Here is an 18385-nt window from a genome sequence, read left to right as displayed (position 1 = left end):
TGGGCTGAAAGGCAGGGGAGGAGGAGAAATAAAGAGGTCACCACACAAACCAACCTCCCGTGGCTGTGTTATATTCTGCAAAAAGGACGCACAAGTTATTTAGCTCTTCCGCGAGTGTTGGACATTTATCTTTATCCCATTTTCCCTCATTATGAAAGATGCTACTAGGAACAGTTCTGTGCATAGTTTTGAAAACGTGTGAATATTTCTTTAGAATTAATCCCCGGAGTAGAATTGCTGGGTCACAAAGGGTATTCCCATGTCATTGTCTGCACTTGTAATTTCAATCATTTAAATTTTTGCACAGCCTTGTGGGAGATAATGGTAGCTTATTGTTTTAATGTGCATTTCTCCATATTGCTAGTGCAACAGAGCATTTTTTTTCAAATATTTATTGACAATTTGTTTTTATTCTGGTTATTATCTATTCTTTGCTCATTTTTCTAGTCCAGTTGTTATCTTTCTTACTGTTCGATAGATAGTAACGCTTCATCTGTTACACATGTTTTAAGTATACTTCCAAGATTGCATAATTTTATATAGTCAGACCGTCAGGCTTTCTCATCATGAATTCTGAGCCTTATTTCTTTCTTTTTTTTTTTTTGGCGGCACGCGGACCTCTCACTGTTGTGGCCTCTCCCGTTGCGGAGCACAGGCTCCAGACACGCAGGCTCAGCGGCCATGGCTCACAGGTCCAGCCGCTCCGCGGCATGTGGGATCTTCCTGGACCAGGGCACTAGCCCGTGTCCCCTGCATCAGCAGGCGGACTCCCAACCACTGTGCCACCAGGGAAGCACTGAGCCTTATTTCTTGTTTATGGAAGTCTTTCCCAACCTTAAGATATAAAAGTATTTTTAATTGTTTTATAACAATTTTATAGATTGCGTTATTACACATATGCCTTTAATCTATCTGAAATTTTATTTCTCTGTCTGATCTGAAATGATAGCTAACCTTATTTTTTTTCCAATGGGTGGACATCCACCCTCTCAGTTCTTTTTATTGAATAGGTCCTTCTTTCTCCATTACGTAGAAATGCCACTTTATCGTAAACACTCAATGTACTCTACTTGTGTTTAGTTCCAGACTTCCTACTCCATGTAACTAATCGACTTGGCTTTTCCTGTGGCAAGTTACTGTAAACTGGCAGCATGTTTTGATATTGGGTGTGCTCATATCCCCTTCCTTATTTTTTCCCCTTCCAAATTTTCTCACACATTTACTTTTTCAGATGGACTTTCAAATTTGTCAAGTTGCAAATTTGTCAAGTTGCAAAAAAAAAAGGCTGGTTGAGATTTTTATAGGAACTCCATTGAATTTATAAACAAGTTTGGAGAAGTGGTTTTCTTAAAATATTGAGTCTTCCTTTCCAAGAATATGGCATGATTCTCCATTTATTCAGTCTTTCTCATAGAGTCATTTTTGACAGTTTTTTTTAGTTGTCTTGTTAGGTTTCCCTTTATGGTGTCTTTCCGTTTGTGCTCGTCTTGTGTCTAGGAATCATTCTTTCGTTATGTTTTCTAGTGGGTGTATTTGGGCTGGGACTTAGGGAAGCTATTAGTTTTTGTGTATTTTTTTCTTGGTTACCTTTTGAAGCTCTTTTATTGGTTCTTATCCATTTTCAGTTGGTTCTCATGGAAAATTACATGATCTATAAATGGAAATACATTTTACTTTTCATTTCCAATATTTATACTGTTTATTCCTTGGTTTCTTTGAGGATGGTGTTTGCTATAGTTTGGGGGAGTTACCTTCACTGAATTAGCAAAGTTTCTCTTCTTTTCTTGTTTTAGTGTTTATTTTTTAAAAGTCAGGAATAGGTGTTGAATTTTATCAGATGTGTTCTGGAGACATTAATTGATCATTCCCTTAGTGATGGACATTTATAATATTCCAGTTTATCTTCATGATGAACAGTGTTGTGGTGGATATATTTGTGCATACTCTTGAGTTATGTGTGAATATGCTTTAGAGTAAATCCCAGGAGTGGAATTTCTGGGACAAAGGATGTATACATTTAACACTTTCATGGATATCAAATTGCCTTCCACAGGCAGAGTACGAAAGTGCTCATGTCTTATGTTTTTGTTGATGTTTCCATTACTGAACTATTCACCAATCTTATGTGGTATAAAGGTAGTTCGTTGTTTTAATCTGTTAATGTAACAAATATTAGTAGATTTTTGTTGCATTCCTGACATAAAACCTTTATGACTGTGATCTGTTTGTTCTTTGTTTGTTTGTTTTTTTTGTTTGTTCTTTTAATGCACTGCTAAATTCTATCTGTTAATATTTTGTTTATAGTTTTTACATCGTTCTTTGTAAGTTCTCCGGTTTTAGGCGTGTGCGTGGGTGTGTGTGCGCGCACACACTTTCTGTCCTTGTCTAGGTTTTGTACTAGGGTTTTGTTAGCCTCATGGGTAATTTGGGAGGTTTTCTTTTTATTTGCTTTTAAATAATGAAGTAGTATGTAAATTACATCTTCCCTAAGGGTATTTTGAAACTGGCCAGTAAAATTATCTGGGCTGGTGCCTTTTAATGCATAAGTCTTTGAGTACTTTTAAAATTTCTCCTGAGGTCATTGCTCTATTCTGATTTTCTACATGTTGACTTGATTTGATTAATTTATATTTTCCCATTTTGTTTGATTTTTTTTTCCTTGTGATGATTGAAAATATTCTGTACATCTGTTGTCCTCTTTCTCATCCCTAAATGTGCTTAATTGCATTTCCTCCTTTTGGACTAACATGTGCAGTTAACAGTATTTACTGTGCTAAATCCCGGGTACTGATTAGACACTGAGCATTCAGTAGAAAGCAGGACTGACAGAACCCTGCCCTCTGGAGGAGGCTTTACCATTCTACTTGATCTGTGAAAACAAGCAGAGCAAAACCAAAAAATTTTATTTTTATCGATCAAGTCTACTTTTTTTTTTGTATTTCTTTAATGATTTTTTTTTTTTTTTTTGCGGTATGCGGGCCTCTCCCTGTTGTGGCCTCTCCCGTTGCGGAGCACAAGCTCCGGACGTGCAGGCTCAGCGGCCACGGCTCATGGGCCCAGACGCTCCGCAGCACGTGGGATCCTCCCGGACCGGGGCACGAACACGTGTCCCCTGCATCGGCAGGCGGACTCTCAACCACTGCGCCACCAGGGAAACCCTCTTTAATGAGTTTTTATCTTTAACTTCTTTCTTGTATAACTTAAATTTGTGGTACTCCTTCCCTAGATTTTGATTTGAATGGTTAATTATTCTATTTTCAATATTTATTATTTTTTATTAAGTTAGTGTTAGGCTCTCCGTTTCCTCCTTGAGCGCTGCTTTGCTACAGCCAGGTGTTGCTGTGTAGTCGCCTTGTTTCTTTTCATTTGCTCCCCTCCCTCTTCCTTTCTCACCGTACACACAGCTTCCCACTTTGTTTAGAGAGCTTTTGTCTGAAGGTAAACATTATTGCTATCCCCAGGCAGTCCTTTAATTAATAAGGCTTATATGGTTGTCCATTCTGGTTTTCCGTATTCAGTGACTCTGGACTTGGCGTTTCTCCAGAGGACAGCTCTCACCTCTGCGATAGCCTCTTCTCTCCTTGGCACTGTAGTTTTTCCATCACCCTGACACTGTTTGCTCTTTCTTTTCCAGAAATTGCTCCCTTTTCTGGCTCACTCATGATCATCTTTGCTATTTCTCGGTCCTCTTATGGCATTCTTCTTCATCTCTCTCTCCTGTCATTTCAGTGATATGGAGGGAGGCTGGGGGGTGAATGAGTGTTCTCATGCTGCCGTCTTAAGATGATAAGCCTAGATGGGGTCTTGACTGGATGGGAGGAGGGCCCTGTTGGGGGAATAACAGACAGTGCAGAGGCCGGGGTGTGGAAAGTCTTTGCTCAGAATCATTTTCATCTGGTTTTTCTTTGCTTCCCAGGTTAACTTTGTGCTCTTCATCGGCATCATTGTCATCCTTGTGCAGAAACTTCAGTCTCCAGACATGGGAGGCAACGAGTCCAGCATCTACTTGTAAGTACCATTAGGTGAATGCCATGGTCAAGTCCAACAGGTGTATGGGCCCTGCACACAGGACACAGGAGGAGAAGGCCTGGGTGTCGCTGATGGGGTACCCTAGCATGGGCATTGGCAGGAATTCTTTTGGGTTAAAGTACCTTTAAAATATAGTTGCCCACCTCTCCTTCAGTCATCTTCCATCTCAGCCCTTCTTGCTTTGTGGTCAAGAACATGACCATCTGGGTGTGTGTGCTGTGGAGGCACTTCCGGCCCCGGGGAGGCAGGTTGGTGCCCTGTGATTGGCTGGAGGGGCCAGATAGGCACAGGGAATCTGAGGACAGTCTCTGGCGTGGAAGCCGTGTGTGTTGCGTCCTCAGTTTAAGAAGAGAGCAGGTTAGAAGGAGCTGAGGTGCTCTCGTGGCACCAGAGGGGGCTGGTCCGGCCTCCATCAGAGGCTGCAGCCTGGGGCTCAGAACCTTGATGGGCTGCCCAGTGGACAAGTGGGACAGCAGAGAGACTCGAGCAGAGGGCTCCTCCACCCTGCCATTCTCCCGGAGAGAGGGAGAGGCAGGAACTGCTCAGGGATCAGCGCCAGATCCTTCCCTCAGGCTCCTTGAGGCTTCCCCAGGTCAGTGGAGATCGCCCTTGGTCTCTGTTCAGCCTGGGTACCTCTCCTGTGATAGTAGCCCTTCTGCTGGCGGCAGGGATTAGCCTAGGGCCTGGTTCCGTCAGGCTTGCTTCTCCCCGCGTGTAGGATGGTTACATTGACCGCCCCTCCCCTCCTTCTTTTGGCTCTCCATTTATTGCCCTTTATTTTTTCATGTTTTGGCAAATGTTCACCAACCTTTGCTTATATGTGTATGTTACGTAGCTGAAAATTTTTCATCCACATAAGTCATAAACTCTTGGAGGCCTTGCCCTGATGGGCTGGTAGGGCCAGCTGTCTGCAAGTAGCTGCCCCGGCGAGATCATTCCTGCCTTCTTCTCCAGGAGCCACAAAACAGGGCCCCTCCGCTCCCCTCACCTTTTCTGGTCCAGTGTCAGAAACAACATCCTTACGTCTGGCCTGCTTATCCTGCTTGAGGGTGGCTTGGTTCCCACGCTAGCAGTCATCTCGGGCCTCTGAAGCTGGTGGGTAGCAAAGTCGGCCTTGTCTCTCCTTTGAGCTCTAAGCAACCATGGTTCCCCCAGCTCCTGCCCCACCTTGCTTCCTGGTAGGATCTGTTTCTTTTTCTGAGGTCCCTGGCACCTCTCCTCTGGGGCCTCTCCTAGCTTCCCCTCACTCTGCCTGTGCAGGGTCATACATGGTGGCTCAGCTGCAGCCTGAGTAAGGACCCTCTGTTGACCCCCGGACATACTTTACCAGCTTGGACATCCCTCCCCAGGCAGCAAGAACCCCAGGGTCTGGAGGGAGGGACGTGTGGAGCCAGGGTTTTCAAGGTAAATTGTAGACTGGGAGCTGTAGAGTCTTGTCAGGCCTTCCTAATGCATAGATAAGAACCATCTGTAATTAGCACAGGGTTTATACATTTAAGTACAAACGTTTAAAGAACCAGCTGCAGGCATGCCTCGTTTTATCACGCTTCACTTTACTGTGCTTCGCAGTTATTGCTTTTATTACAAACTAAAGGTTTGTGACAACCTTGTGTTGAACAAGTCTGTCAGCCCCATTTTTCCAATAGCATTTGCTCACTTCGTGTCTCTGCATCGCATTTTGGTAATTCTCGCAATATGTCAAACCTCTTCATTATTATAGTTGTGGTGCTCTGTGATCAGTGATCTTTGTTACTACTATGGCCCACTGAAGGCTCAGATGATTAGCATTTTTTAGCAATGAAGTGTTTTCAAATTAAGGTGTGTACTTTTTTTTAAGACATTTTGCTGTTGCACACTTAACAGGCTACAGGACAGTGTAAACATAACCCTTATATGCACTGGGAAATCACAAAATTGATGTGAGTTGCTTTATTGCAATATTCGCTTTATTGCGGTATTCGCTTTATTGCTGTGGTCTGGAACCGAACCCACAATATCTCAGGGGTATGGCTGTAGTTGGTTTACTCTTTTTTTTTTTTTTTTTTTTTTTTTGCGGTACGCGGGCCTCTCACTGTTGTGGCCTCTCCCGTTGCGGAGCACAGGCTCCGGACGCACAGGCTCAGCGGCCATGGCTCACGGGCCCAGCCGCTCCGCGGTATGTAGGATCTTCCTGGACGGGGGCGCGAACCTGTGTCCCCTGCATCGGCAGGCGGACTGTCAACCACTGCGCCACCAGGGAAGCTCTGGTTTACTTTTATCATGTAAAAAATCCCCCTCAAATCTCAGCACATTTTTTTTTTGAGAGAAATCTAAACTTGTGCTCGTCTCAAGCCCCAAAGATTAAACCTCATGTGGATGTGGTCTGCAAGCCAGGTGGGAGGGCTGACACAGGACAAGGCATCAGCTTGATCCCATTAAATGCAGCATCATGCTTGAGTGTTTCTAGGGTCCAGGAGACCCTACTGGTGAAAGTGAGGGGCATTCAAAGTGGCCATGCCGCGAAGAACTGCAGAGCATTTAAAAACACTTGCCATTCAGTACATGCACGTTTAATGCCCACATGGCAAATCTGGATTAACTATAATCCCCATTTTACAGCCAAGGGAACTAGTTATCAGTGAAGTTAGATGAATCCAGCAGGAAAGAGTGAAGCCATAGCCACAGTGCAGGCAGACCCTTGACTTCAAACTCGACTGCACCATCATTTCTACCCTCAGAGACTTTACAGACAAGAAGATAGTGTTAAACAAGGCTTCCTGGAAGGAGAGGCCCTAGTGGGTTCCAGCCTTGTAAAAAACTGCCCCACCTGGAGTGCTTTGAGCTGGGAGGTGTCTGCTGCAAGTGGGGAAGGGGGTAGACAATGGGGGGCATTAAAAAAGGGGCATGACATGGTAGGAGAGGGAGATTTCGGGGCTGCGTCCGAGTCCCCTTGGGTCAACAGAGTTATGTGTTGGGCTGATATCCCTTCATATCTGCCCACAACAGCTTTCCGGGTTTTTCCTGTTTCCAGAACAAATTTAAGCCTGGGCATCCCCAAGAAAGCCCGAGAGGACCCCCTGCCTGTGCCCTCAGACCAGCATTCACTCCCCTTCCTGTAGGTTGGTTCCAGCTGCTCAGATGATAAGGGTTTGTCCTCCTCCCTAGACCAAGACGGCGCTCCCAACCCAACCGCAGAGGGACCTGTTGGGGCCTGAGGCTCCGGCAGGGGGACAGTGGCCCTGAGCCACCTCCATTCTCTCACTGGCTGGTAGAAGGAGTGGCTGGGCTCAGGACTTGGGCAGTGGCCAGGCATGGAGTGTGGGCCTGGGTCGGGGCTAAGCCTGCGCTTAGGCTCGACTTGGTTTGGGGCAGATGGTTTGGGCTCAGGCCCATTCTGGGGTAAGGTTAGCCTGCCTTGTCTTGGGGACCAGAGTTTACCTCTGTGAGAAGCCAACTGGTTGAGAAACAGGAGGGTGAGGTTTCAGGGCAGACACTGATTGTGCTGAGAGCATCTCAGGCCTGGCCCTGCAGTGAGCTGGCTTTATTCCCAGTGCTCTCCCTGCTGCAAGATGGGCATTGGGAGCTGCCTCTTGGGTCTGGGGTCGGGGAGGGAAACCCCATCTGTATTTCCCTCAGGCATCCCACAGAGCAGGTCCCCGCGGCACCTTGGGGTAAAGGAAGGAGAACAGACACCGTGATGTATTGGGTTGGCCAAAAAGTTTGTTCAGGTTTTTCCCGTAAGATGTTACCCGAACGAACTTTTGGGCCAACCCGATAGCATATAGCTCAGCAGGGCTGTGACCTACCCAGTGTCGGAGGGATGACGTTCACCTCTGAAGACAGACTCTTCCATGTCTAGGCAGAAGTGCAGCCGGGAAGCCCTCAGCCCACAGCCTAAGGCTCTCAGTTCACATGGGGCTCTATCTTCTCCTTCCAAAGCACTCTCTCCCTTGTCTGGGAGCACCCTATCCTCTCAGCTCCTGTTAGAGATTGGCAGTAGGGAATGTTTGCCCCCATTTTGCAGGTGGAGAAACTGAAGTCCAGAGAAGGAAAGTGGCAACACCTAAAATCAGCAAGTCAGTGGTCAAATGAAGCTTTGAGCTCAGGTGCCCCGACCCCCAGGTCAGGCCAGGGGCACTGAGGGCTGGCTGGTCCTCAGTTGCGGGGGAGAAGGAGGGTGGGCAGGGAAACTCCAAGATCTGCTGAACTGGGCTGCTGCCTGGCGTACCAGTGTGGTGGGGAGTGCCTCCCTGGGGACTGGGCCGGGGCTCTGGGGGTACACAGCATCTTAGCACCAGGAGGGACCCTATGGAGAATGTTTAGCTCAGGTCACAACATTCTGTGGGCCTGCCGAGTGTCCAGTGCTATGCCGACCACTAGGAGCAGGGTGAAATAGACAGGGGTGCTGCCCACAAAGGGCTCCCCTGCAGGGGTCTCTGTCTAGCATCCAGGGGCCACAGCCCAGGCAGCCTCGCACGCGAAAGACACCGCAGCGTTCATGGAGTTTCGCTTGAGACCAAAGCAGGGTCAGAAGAAACCATGTATTGCATCCCTGGGTTGTAGATGGGCTGGAAGTGGCTTTGACCTTCCTGCAGACACACAGCAAAACCTTGGCAGAGTCAGGCCTGGGAGCCAGGGCTCCCTGACTTGCAGATGTGGGTGTGAGCCGTGCACCTGCTGTGGGGTTCTCCAAGCAGCCTCCATCCGCTACCCTTGTCTGAGTTTCTTGTCCTCCCTTGGATCCAAGTGAGAACTGAGCTGATCAGCCAGCCTAGGTTTATCTCTTCCTGTTGATTGCATTTCTTTTCTGTTTTTCACTAACAAGTGACTTTTCAGAGATTCTGACGTCTTTCTTTCTCATGCCTGTCTCTCGCTTTTCTGCCACCCCTTTTCCTTTTTGTTTCTTTTCACTGGATCCTTTTGAACGGTCATTGGAGGTTTGGGGAAAGGGGGTGTCTGAGGAGAACAACTGAAGCTTTAGAGTTTGGGTGTGCAGGAAGTGACATCTGAGGTTTGGGCTCTTGGGCTCCTGGACCCTGATTTCTGTGATTTCCAGGCCAAGGTTGAGGGGTCAGGCCACTGGCTGTAGGAGAGAGTAGTCAACCTTTCAATCTGGGCAAGGTAGAGAATAAATTTGAAGACTGGAATGGCTTCCATTCCTGAATACCCAATTAAGCTCTTTTAATTATTGAGGAAAACATACTTGTATGTGTCCATCTGTCTCTTTGTATGTGTACAAAACAGACCTTTGACATTTCATTGAGGCACATGAAAAACTTCTCAAATACATGACTTCCTCACAACAGTGTTCCTGGAATTTTGATTTGCAGGTGGAGCACCTAGGGATGTTGTTAAAATGCAGCAGGTCTGAGCCAGCCACTGAAATTCTGCATTTCTAAGAAGCTCTCAGGTGGTACTGATCCTGCTGGTCTGGGTAGCAGAGCATCATAGCATCCGTCATCTGTATAATGGTTCACTAGTGCCCATCTCACAGTCTGGTGTGAATTGAAACATGTTGTTAATTAAATGAGAGAACCACAGACATAACTGAGGCAAGGATGCTGGGTGGACCTCGGCTTGCCCCATCTTTGAAGTGTGTGATTCACATGTTCGCCTCAGCAAAATGACGTGTCACTACATGTCAAGGACCTTCAGACTTACTCTTAAAAGAGTGGGAATCGCAAATCATGAATCCATGAATGCCAGAGGTCTGGCCTCTTTGTGCGTATCTGTTCTTATTTGCATCCGACCCCCTCAGGTTGATCAGTTCGCCAGCAGCTACTAGGAGCTCCGCCACACGGTGCCTGAGGAGGGGGTGTGAAATGGGCACCTCTTCTGCAGTCTGACGAGATGGCACAGCTCTTACTCCATTTCTTCCATGTTTGTCAGAGATGGAGACAAATGAGTTGTGCCGACCCAAGCACAAGCAGGTGGAGATTGAGCCTGAGACCTCTCTGAGGAGGCAGAGCTCTGTGTCTCGCCCAGTGCCAGGTGGAGCTGGACGGGCATCCTGGGCCCACCTGTGGGTGTCTCCTTAAGGTGACTCGTTTCCGCAGGCAGCGGGGCAGAGCCCGAAAGGTGCTCTCTCAGCCTTCAGCCCCTGCCCTCTGAACTTCTATCGAGAAGGCTAGCCAGCACTGTGCAGTAGAACTCTGGGCAGTGTTGGCAATGCCCCAGACCTGTGCTGTCCAGCCCAGGAACCGCTAGCTGCCTGTGGCTGCCGAGCCCTTGTAGTGTGGCTCAGGCAACCCAAGAAGTGGATTTTTCACTTAATTTTAACTTACATGGTGGATGTGTAGTGTTTCATGGGTCTGCTCCATCCATCCTGCCTCTGCTCCCCTTAGGCCCACACTGAGGTACCCGGGGGCTCGGTCAGAGGAAGGTGCAGGAGGGGAGGGTGGAGGGACGACCAGTGGGAGCTCCAGCTGGTTTTCACAAGCAAGTGCAGAAATGACCTGATTCCAGGGCTGGGCCAGCGTGAGGTCCATGGCGTGTTTCCAGCTGCCCATCTTGCTGAGGGATCTCCGTCAAGGCCATGCTCTGTGCCTGGAGCTGACTCTGGAGACAGTTCCTGGTCCCCTGCGTGAGCCCCAGTCAGGCCCCACCTTCCAAACACACGTGTTCCCTCCCTCCCGTACCCCACCACCTGTCGGTTTCCCAGTGTGAGGGCTCGCGTGTACCTGTGCGTCCGTGCACACGCGTATATATGTAGAGGTGTGTATTTCTGCGTCCAGAGCTGACCACGTCTCGGCCCTTGGCTTCCTCCTTCTCCTCCACGTGACGCCCCGGCCCTGTCTCTCTCTGCACCCTGGGCCTCTCTGCCCGCCCTGTGGGCCGTGTCGCCCTAAGTCCCACCTCAGTTTCTCGTTGCCCAGTGCCCGCGGCTGAAGTAATGCGCGTCTTGTCACACCCAGCAGCTGCGTGCAGAAATGCTACTGCAGGCCACAGCGGGCTCAGCAGCACCCTTGCAAGATGTCAGAACTGTCCACCATTACTCTGTAAGTGTGCGTGGCGTGGCTGCCGCTGGGTGTTCTGGACGGGAGGGGGACGCATGCTGCCGCTGCCACCGCCCAGAGCTTGCGTCCGCCCAGGCTGGAGGAGAGCAGGGAGCGAGCCTGTGCCTCCAGCCCCAAGCCCTTTCCCAGCTGTTGCATGTTGACATCTGTGTGTCTTGTGAGTTCTCTGCAACCTCGTGGCCTGGGGCAGGAGGGGAGGTTGCGGGCATGGGGCTGTGGCCACTGTGGAGCAGCTGGGGCGCGGCCGATGCTGAGCAGGAAGCAGCTTTGAAGCCTCTGCCGCTGCTGCTGTCCTGACGTGTGGTCTTCCGCAAATCCCCACGTCTCTGGGTTTCAATCTTTGTAACTGCCAAATTATTTCTAAGGGCCTTGAGCTTGAGTTCATTTAGGCTGTCCTCCTGCAGGGGGCGGGGCCCTCACCCCACACACCTCACTCCCACCGAACATGCTGAGTGGCTGACTCCCCACACAAGCCTATTAGGTGGGTACTTTTATTATCCTCATTTTACAGGTGAGGAAACTGAAGCGCAGAGAGGTGAAATGACTCGCTCGAGGCCACACGGTTGGCAGGGTGAGGATTTGAACCCAGGGAGTCCTAAGCACTAGTCCCTGGGGCATCTCTTGCTGGAGCCTCAGCTCCAACTTGGACATCCCTTTAAGTGGGGGAGCCCACTGGAATTCGGGGGGCTCTGACCGTTGGAGCTCTTCTTTGTACTCTTTAGGCCTCTTCTGCCCGGTGATGCCTCCTTGGGGCAGGAAGACGGAGGCTAAGGCCCTGTGCCGTGGTCTCTCTGGGTTAACCAGATCGTAGCGTTGAGTCTGTGACTTCTCAACGCGGGGTTCCAAGGTTCACACCATATGTTCCCAGCCCAAGGCCTCCGAAGGACAGAGGTCCTCGGACTCTGAGACCCAGTGGCTTCCTCACCTGCCTCCACTGTCCCATCTACCAAAAGGAGTCACGGGGGTGCCCTGGGTCCCTGGCAGAAGTCCCTGATTATTCCTGGGCTGCACTGGGGCCACAGGGGAGGGAAGGCGTTGCCCTTGGACTATACTGTGGGACGCCCTGCTGCATTCGCCACATCTGCCTGGGGCCGGGAAGGGCCTGAAAGGTTGTGTTTCTCACGTACCAAACCCGTCCCATCCACCACCACCACGGAAGCTGGAGAAGTCTGGCCTTTCGGTTTCCAGGGCACTTTTCAAACGTCAGGGGCAGATCCCTGGAAACAGATCCATTCTGGGGAGAGGAGGCAAGAAGGCAGGGACCGCGGCACATCCCAGGGCTGCCTTCCCTCCTCAGCTTCTTGAGTTAAGCTGCTCTTTTAAAGTAACCCCTTTAGGCAGGGTCACAGAGGCCCCCGCCAGATGTCCACACGCCTGCGTCTCCAGGCCACTGTCCTCTTCTTTTTGGACTTTCATCCTCCAGCCGGCACTTCCCGCTGCCCTCTGGGTGCCTAGAGATGAGCACGAGCGGGACCTGGGCTCCCAGGTGTTCATCCCGGGCCCGTGTGGTCGTCCCTTCATGGACGCACACTTTCCGAGTGTGAGCCCTGTACATGGCGTGTGCTGGCCAGGGCAGATGACAGTTAAGTGAGGTCCCGTGCCTGCCTTCAGAGAGCCACATCCGAGAGAGGACAGACAGATGAGAGGCTAGACCAGTCCCAAACTCAGCTGGGCTCTGAGTGGGAGCCCGTCAGATCCTGTTGGCGCCCGCTCTGGTCCAGGCACCCCCAGGTCCTGTAGAATGGGCAGTCAGTGAGCACGGGGAGGATTGGTGGGCACTGGGCACTCGAGGGGCTGTTTCCTTCCGGTACTGAGCCTTGGTCCACCTGAAGGTCTCCCCAGGCTATTCCTTCCCCTTCCGCTGTGTCTCCTCCCCTGCTTTTCTTTCTTCCCCTTCCCCATCCTTTCCTTCTCGGTAAGCCAAGGGCATCACTCAGACTCAACGGATTCTTCTTCTCCTGAAATCCGGAGGCCCCACATTCAGTAGAACATTCTCTCCCAGAAAGGCTGGGATGGGAAAGAGGGAGGGAGGGGCACACGGTGTGACTGCCCCAAGTCAAACGGCCACCCCCGTTCCCCGCTGCCTGAGCTCTGCTAGGAGGGCCCAGGGGGCGGACTGCACCTGTAAGGCGGGGCTGGCTCTTCCAGGAGATCCAAAGGGAGCCAGTCTGCTAGGGTGGGCAGAGACGGGGTCCCCCCTTTTGGAGACCATCTGGGAGCCGCCCTCCCCCCGGAGCAGGACCCACAAAGAGCACGTCGCCATGCCTACTCTTGATGTTTTCCCGTGGCTTCTGTTCCCCACCCTCTCAGACAAGAGCCCCTCCCCACTGGGCCCAGGAGCCAGTTGCAGTCAGAGGAACCTCAGAAGAGCTGGCCTCAGAGAGTACTGAGGTCCCTTGGGCCGTTTCTCCCTTGCCCGTTCTACTCCCACCTGAGCAGACAGCCTTTGCTCCCCCAACTCAGTTTCCCAGGTGGCAGGTTCCTCCTGCCAGACGGTGATTGTTTATGCTCGGAGTCAGTAAACCCTTCCTGGGACCCCTCCCATGTCTCTCCTTCTGTGGTCTACCCAATGTTCCCCACCCGCCTCCCTGTCATCAGCGCCTCTCCATCACTCTCCACGAGCATGCCTGGCTAGCCCCAGACTCAGGAAAGCCGACTGTCTCTGTGGTTCCCTAGGGGCTGCTCCTTCCAGGCACAGGGAGCTGCTTTTCAGAGCAGGAGAATACTTGTTTTGCTTGAGGACACCTTGTGTTGTCCTTCCAAATCCCATCCCAGGGTTTTGCCCCGACTTCACTTTTCCCAAAGGTTTCGCACCTCCCAAAAAGGGTCTGTGTAAGTCACATACTCACATGTGCATGTTTAGTGGTTGTACGGGATACTGGCATGGCCTAGAGGGATGGGTGCCCTGCAGACAGGGGGTTGTCTCCCCAGCGCTTCCCAGGGAGTTCTGGAAGCCTGGGCTCTGTTGGCTGCCATCTCCCCCAGGCCCCACGCACCGGGAGAGAATCCTGAGGGAGCCCATGGATAGGGGCCCCAGCTCCGGGGGAGAGTAGGGGCTGGGACTGGGCTTCTCTGCCCTGCATGGCTCTGGCCCCAAGCCCTGGCAGCCCCCGGAGCAGAGGTTTTGCTCTTTCCCCACAGACGGCTCGCCCGGTCCACCCTGCTGCTCATCCCACTATTTGGAATCCACTACACGGTCTTTGCTTTCTCCCCAGAGGACGTCAGCAAGAGGGAGAGACTTGTGTTTGAGCTGGGGCTGGGCTCCTTCCAGGTAGGTGTGGTGTGTGTGGAGGGCAGAACTCATGGGGAGCCAGGGCCCTGGCCTCTACCTTGTTGGTGGTTCTACGTCTTTAACCTATTCTAGGTTCCACCTCTGGAATAATAGGACTAGATTAGAAGGGAGCTGGGAGAGCCCTTTCTACTGTCCGCCCTCTAGGCTCCCATGAGAAGACAAGCTGTTATTTTCTTGTTGCTGCCGCGTCCGGGTGTCCTGAACCAGGCCTCCCTTGGGCAATCAAAGGCGGCAGCTCCCCGCCCCTCACCATCGGCCCTGGGGGTGGGCAGAGTGGCCTCAAGAGACCTCTTTGACTTCAGCCTGTAGAACATGCACCCCGTGAGTGCTGGAGCTTACCCAGCACAGGATCTGGTCACAGGGAGCTGAATGAGGTGAACGGGGATGAACAAACAGATACGTAAATAAGTGATCCAGGGGATGAGGGAGCCAGAGACTAGTAAGTCCATGCATGAAGGAGTCAGTAAACGGGGCTGTAAATGAGTGAGTGAAGGGGTGAGTGAGTCAGTGCGAGGATGCGTAGTGAGTAAATGAACAGGTGGGCGCGTGAGTGGGGCAGTGAAGGCGGTGGGTGGCTCCCTTGAAAGTCCCCAGGATAGAGCGCCTCTCCCTAGCCCAGCTGTTTAGAGGAGTATTTGACCTCGATGGTCTCAAAGTTATTCTGTGTATCTGACCGGACTCTCTCCCTTGCCCCATTTTAATTCAAGGCCATTTTACCTGTTCGGGTTCTTAGCCTGGGAAGGCTGGGAGGTTTGTTGACGTAAGCCCCAGCCTGGGGGTCAGAGCCTGGGCTTCCTGTCTCAGCACAAGAATTCTAAATGCACAGAATATAAGTCAAGAATGTGTGTAGAAGAGCCGAGCACCTACTCTGCCCCAGGCACTTCTGTGGTGTTCTGTGTGTTCTGCGTACAAGGGTGTCTGGCCGCGGGAGGGTGGAGTGGGGAGGTGGTGGTGGATACAGACAGGACTGCTCTGTCCTGTAGGACTGCTGCCCTCAGGGGGCCTGCGGGCTGGCTGGGGAGCCCAGAGGACACTCTGGGGCGTGCAGGGAAGGCCTCCTCTAGAACGTGGGTTAGAGCTGGCCCTTGGGAATGGGAAGGATTTGACCAAGGGAATGTGAGATCCAAAGCCAGGGTTGTCAGTGGGAGGGAATGCCCCCGCCAGCCACTTGGCTTCATGGATGTGGCCATCCTGGTGAAACAGAACTTTTCCCATCTTACCGCGGATTCCCAGGCAGGTGCCTGCATTCAGATCATCTTAGTTTTCTGCTTCCTGCTGTCACTCGCTGCTCCTGCGGCCTCCCACACACTCCCGGTGGAGGGCTCCTTGCTGGCATTCTCAGGTTTTGTTTGTCTTCTCTCCCTAGGGCTTTGTGGTGGCTGTTCTCTACTGTTTTCTGAACGGGGAGGTAAGATCCTGGCCTTCTTAGCAGTGGAGGTACAGCTTGCTGGGGAGCAGACAGGGCTGTGGCCTGCTGGGCGCACAGGGCTGATCCTCCCGACCTACAGGAGGGGGCCGGCAGCCGTGCTGGCGTCTCCTGACGGCCTCCACCCTGTGCCAGATTCTCTCCCGCTTTGCCTGCTGTGCAGCTGAGGCCCAGCCTCCGGAGCCGAGCTCCCTCCATAAAGGCACCAACTGTTGAGTGCAGACCCACCTGGGAGGGCTCTCACCAGAAGACACACCTTAGTCAGGGCGAACCGAAAGTGAGGAAGGACAAGGCACAGGAAATGGTACATACAGTTTCTGAGGCTGGTGATGGGCAGGGGTGCTGAGTGGGGAGCTATCCAAAGTTCAGCCCTTCCCCCAGCAGGCCGGCCTGCCTGCCCAAACCCATCCCCTGTAAGAGCGGGACTTGAGGGACCCTGGGGAGCGGCTTGGAACCTTCTAGTAATGCTCCATTTCCAGGCCTGTTAGGGTGAGGCTTTTGAGCAGAGTGCAGAACAGAGATGCTGAGATGGGGATGGGGGCTGAATGGGTGGATGGCTTTGGAGAGCGGGCAGAAGTCATTGCACCAAGTGCTTGGGCCTTGGCTGGGTGACCATGGCAGGCTTCCTCCTCTTCTTGCATCTGAGAAATAAGAAGATTAGCTCAGACCACCTACAGAAGGGTCAGATAAGGGTAGATGTGGAGAGGCAGACAGGGCCCTGCAGGGAGTGGCTGGGAGACCCAAGAAGTTGGAGTACAAGTAGCTTGTCAGGACCGATGGTGGAAGTGGGAGCCGGAACTGAAGGTGGAGGGTGCCTGCACCGCACAAAAGTGCTGGCAAAGGGGGTGGGTATGTGGACGCTGAAACTGGGCATGCCCTGCGCGCACCATGCTAGCAGCAACACGGGGGGGGGGGTGGTCTTGGCCCAGAAGGGTGCTTTATTTACTGATCTTCAACCCTAACGGCGTATTGGAATCCCCTGGGAAGCTTTAAAACATATGGGTGCCCCACCCCAGAGATTTGGTTATGGTCTGGGCATCTGGGTTTTTAAAGCTCTCCAGGCGATCCTCATCTGTAGCCACCGTTAATGGGAGTGCCCGCCTGGGAGGGGCCCCAGGGCCGGCAGGCGGGCAGGTGAGGTGTGGGAGGGTGTCCGCCCAGAAGTGACCGCCCGAGTTGACCCCCGCAGGTGCAGGCGGAGATCAAGCGGAAGTGGCGGAGCTGGAAGGTGAACCGCTACTTCACCATGGACTTCAAGCACCGGCACCCATCCCTGGCCAGCAGCGGGGTGAACGGGGGCACCCAGCTCTCCATCCTGAGCAAAAGCAGCTCCCAGATCCGCATGTCTGGCCTCCCAGCCGACAACCTGGCCACCTGAGCCCACCCTGCCCACTCCTCTCCTCGGAACAGCGGCTGGGGCTCGGGTGGGTGGGCGTCGGCCCACGCGTGCTGTGCCTCTTCTCTCCCTTCGGGCTGGCCCTGGGCTGGGAGCCCAGCTCCCCGAGGTGGGAGAAGGATGCAGGGCGCAGACGGGTATTTCCCCTCCCCGTTTTGGCGCTGGCCCCGCCCACCGTGGGCCCCTGGGCGTTGACCCCAGACATGTAAATACTCCTTAATTTTGGGAAAGTCGTCCCATCCCATCCCCTCTACCTTGTGTCCCTGCTCACCTCAGGCAGGTCCCCAGCTGCACCCGACCCCGTCCCCACCAGCCTCGGTGATCGCCTGACCCTGTGTGGGAGGCCTTGTGAGCTGAGGCTGGTGACCTTGCTTTGGCGGATTCGGGGTGGGCCCTGCCTGACAGCCCCCCTGCAGTGTCTGACTCTCGGTATGGACTCTTTGAGTCTACTCGCCACCCCGTGGCTCTTTTCAGGCCTGGCCCAGTCCCTGAGGCTGCCAGAGGTCCAGCTTGGAGTGCTTTTCGGTGCAGGCGAGACCCATGCTCACCCAACATCTTGGTATCCAGGTGCCCAGTTCCTGGGTATCAGACAGTGGGAAAGCTCCAGGGCTCTTCCAGTCAGAGTCTTCAGTTTGGATGTGGGGCTAAGGCCAGAGAAAGTTCTGGTGCTTTTCATTTGGCCCAAGAAAAATTGCCAGGAGCCAGAAAAGTGGATGTGATTGGAATGGAGATGGAAAGAGTTTGGAGGGACCCATGGAAGAAGACCTTCACCACCTCCATTATTTTACCCCTGACTCAAGGTAGGCGGGGGTTCATCTGGTAGCTTCCCTTCTGTCCCTCCTGTCCCCAGGCATCGGTTGCAGAACACTGAGAGATGGATGCCTCCGAGAAACTCTTCCCCAACTGCACTCACCATATAGAGCCCCTAAGCCCTCCCCCCTTCCCAGTTCCCCTTGAAGTCAAAGCCATGACTGGGATGAACCAGCCACCTTTCTGTGATATCAGTGAATCGTGAAGCACCTTACACCTCCATGTGCCCAGGGCCCAGGGCTCCCCTTCATCGCCCCCCCACCGCCCCGGACCACGAGGAGCCCCAGTCACCAGCTTTCTCTGGCTTGGGCTCAGCCAATGAAATCGGAGACCTCTGCAAAGACTTCTTTCTGTGCGCTTTAGACATTGAGTCAGCACGGATGCCAGGGTGTCCTAGGGTTTGGGAGGGGAAGCCACACCTGCCATGCTTGTTAGCA

General features: G+C 52.4%; 1 protein-coding gene across 2 annotated transcripts in view; it reads left to right on the top strand.

The window, feature by feature from the left end:
• Nucleotides 1-17156, top strand: part of ADCYAP1R1 (ADCYAP receptor type I) — a 49008-nt gene extending 31852 nt beyond the window's left edge. The window contains exons 13-17 of one of the 2 annotated variants that reach the window (XM_032644002.1): nucleotides 3917-4008; nucleotides 10923-11006; nucleotides 14166-14295; nucleotides 15683-15724; nucleotides 16932-17156. In XM_032644002.1, coding sequence (XP_032499893.1) covers nucleotides 3917-4008; nucleotides 10923-11006; nucleotides 14166-14295; nucleotides 15683-15724; nucleotides 16932-17120 — 537 coding nt within the window. In that variant the 3' untranslated portion in view covers nucleotides 17121-17156. The remainder of the gene's footprint in view (nucleotides 1-3916; nucleotides 4009-10922; nucleotides 11007-14165; nucleotides 14296-15682; nucleotides 15725-16931) is intronic. The other variant, XM_032644003.1, reaches the window with a different exon arrangement.
• Nucleotides 17157-18385: the final 1229 nt, after the last annotated feature.

Source organism: Phocoena sinus, chromosome 9 (assembly GCF_008692025.1).
Source record: "Phocoena sinus isolate mPhoSin1 chromosome 9, mPhoSin1.pri, whole genome shotgun sequence".
Classification (NCBI taxonomy): domain Eukaryota; kingdom Metazoa; phylum Chordata; class Mammalia; order Artiodactyla; family Phocoenidae; genus Phocoena; species Phocoena sinus.
The sequence above is the reverse complement of the archived record's forward strand: the minus strand, read 5'-3'. Positions and strand labels throughout refer to the sequence as shown.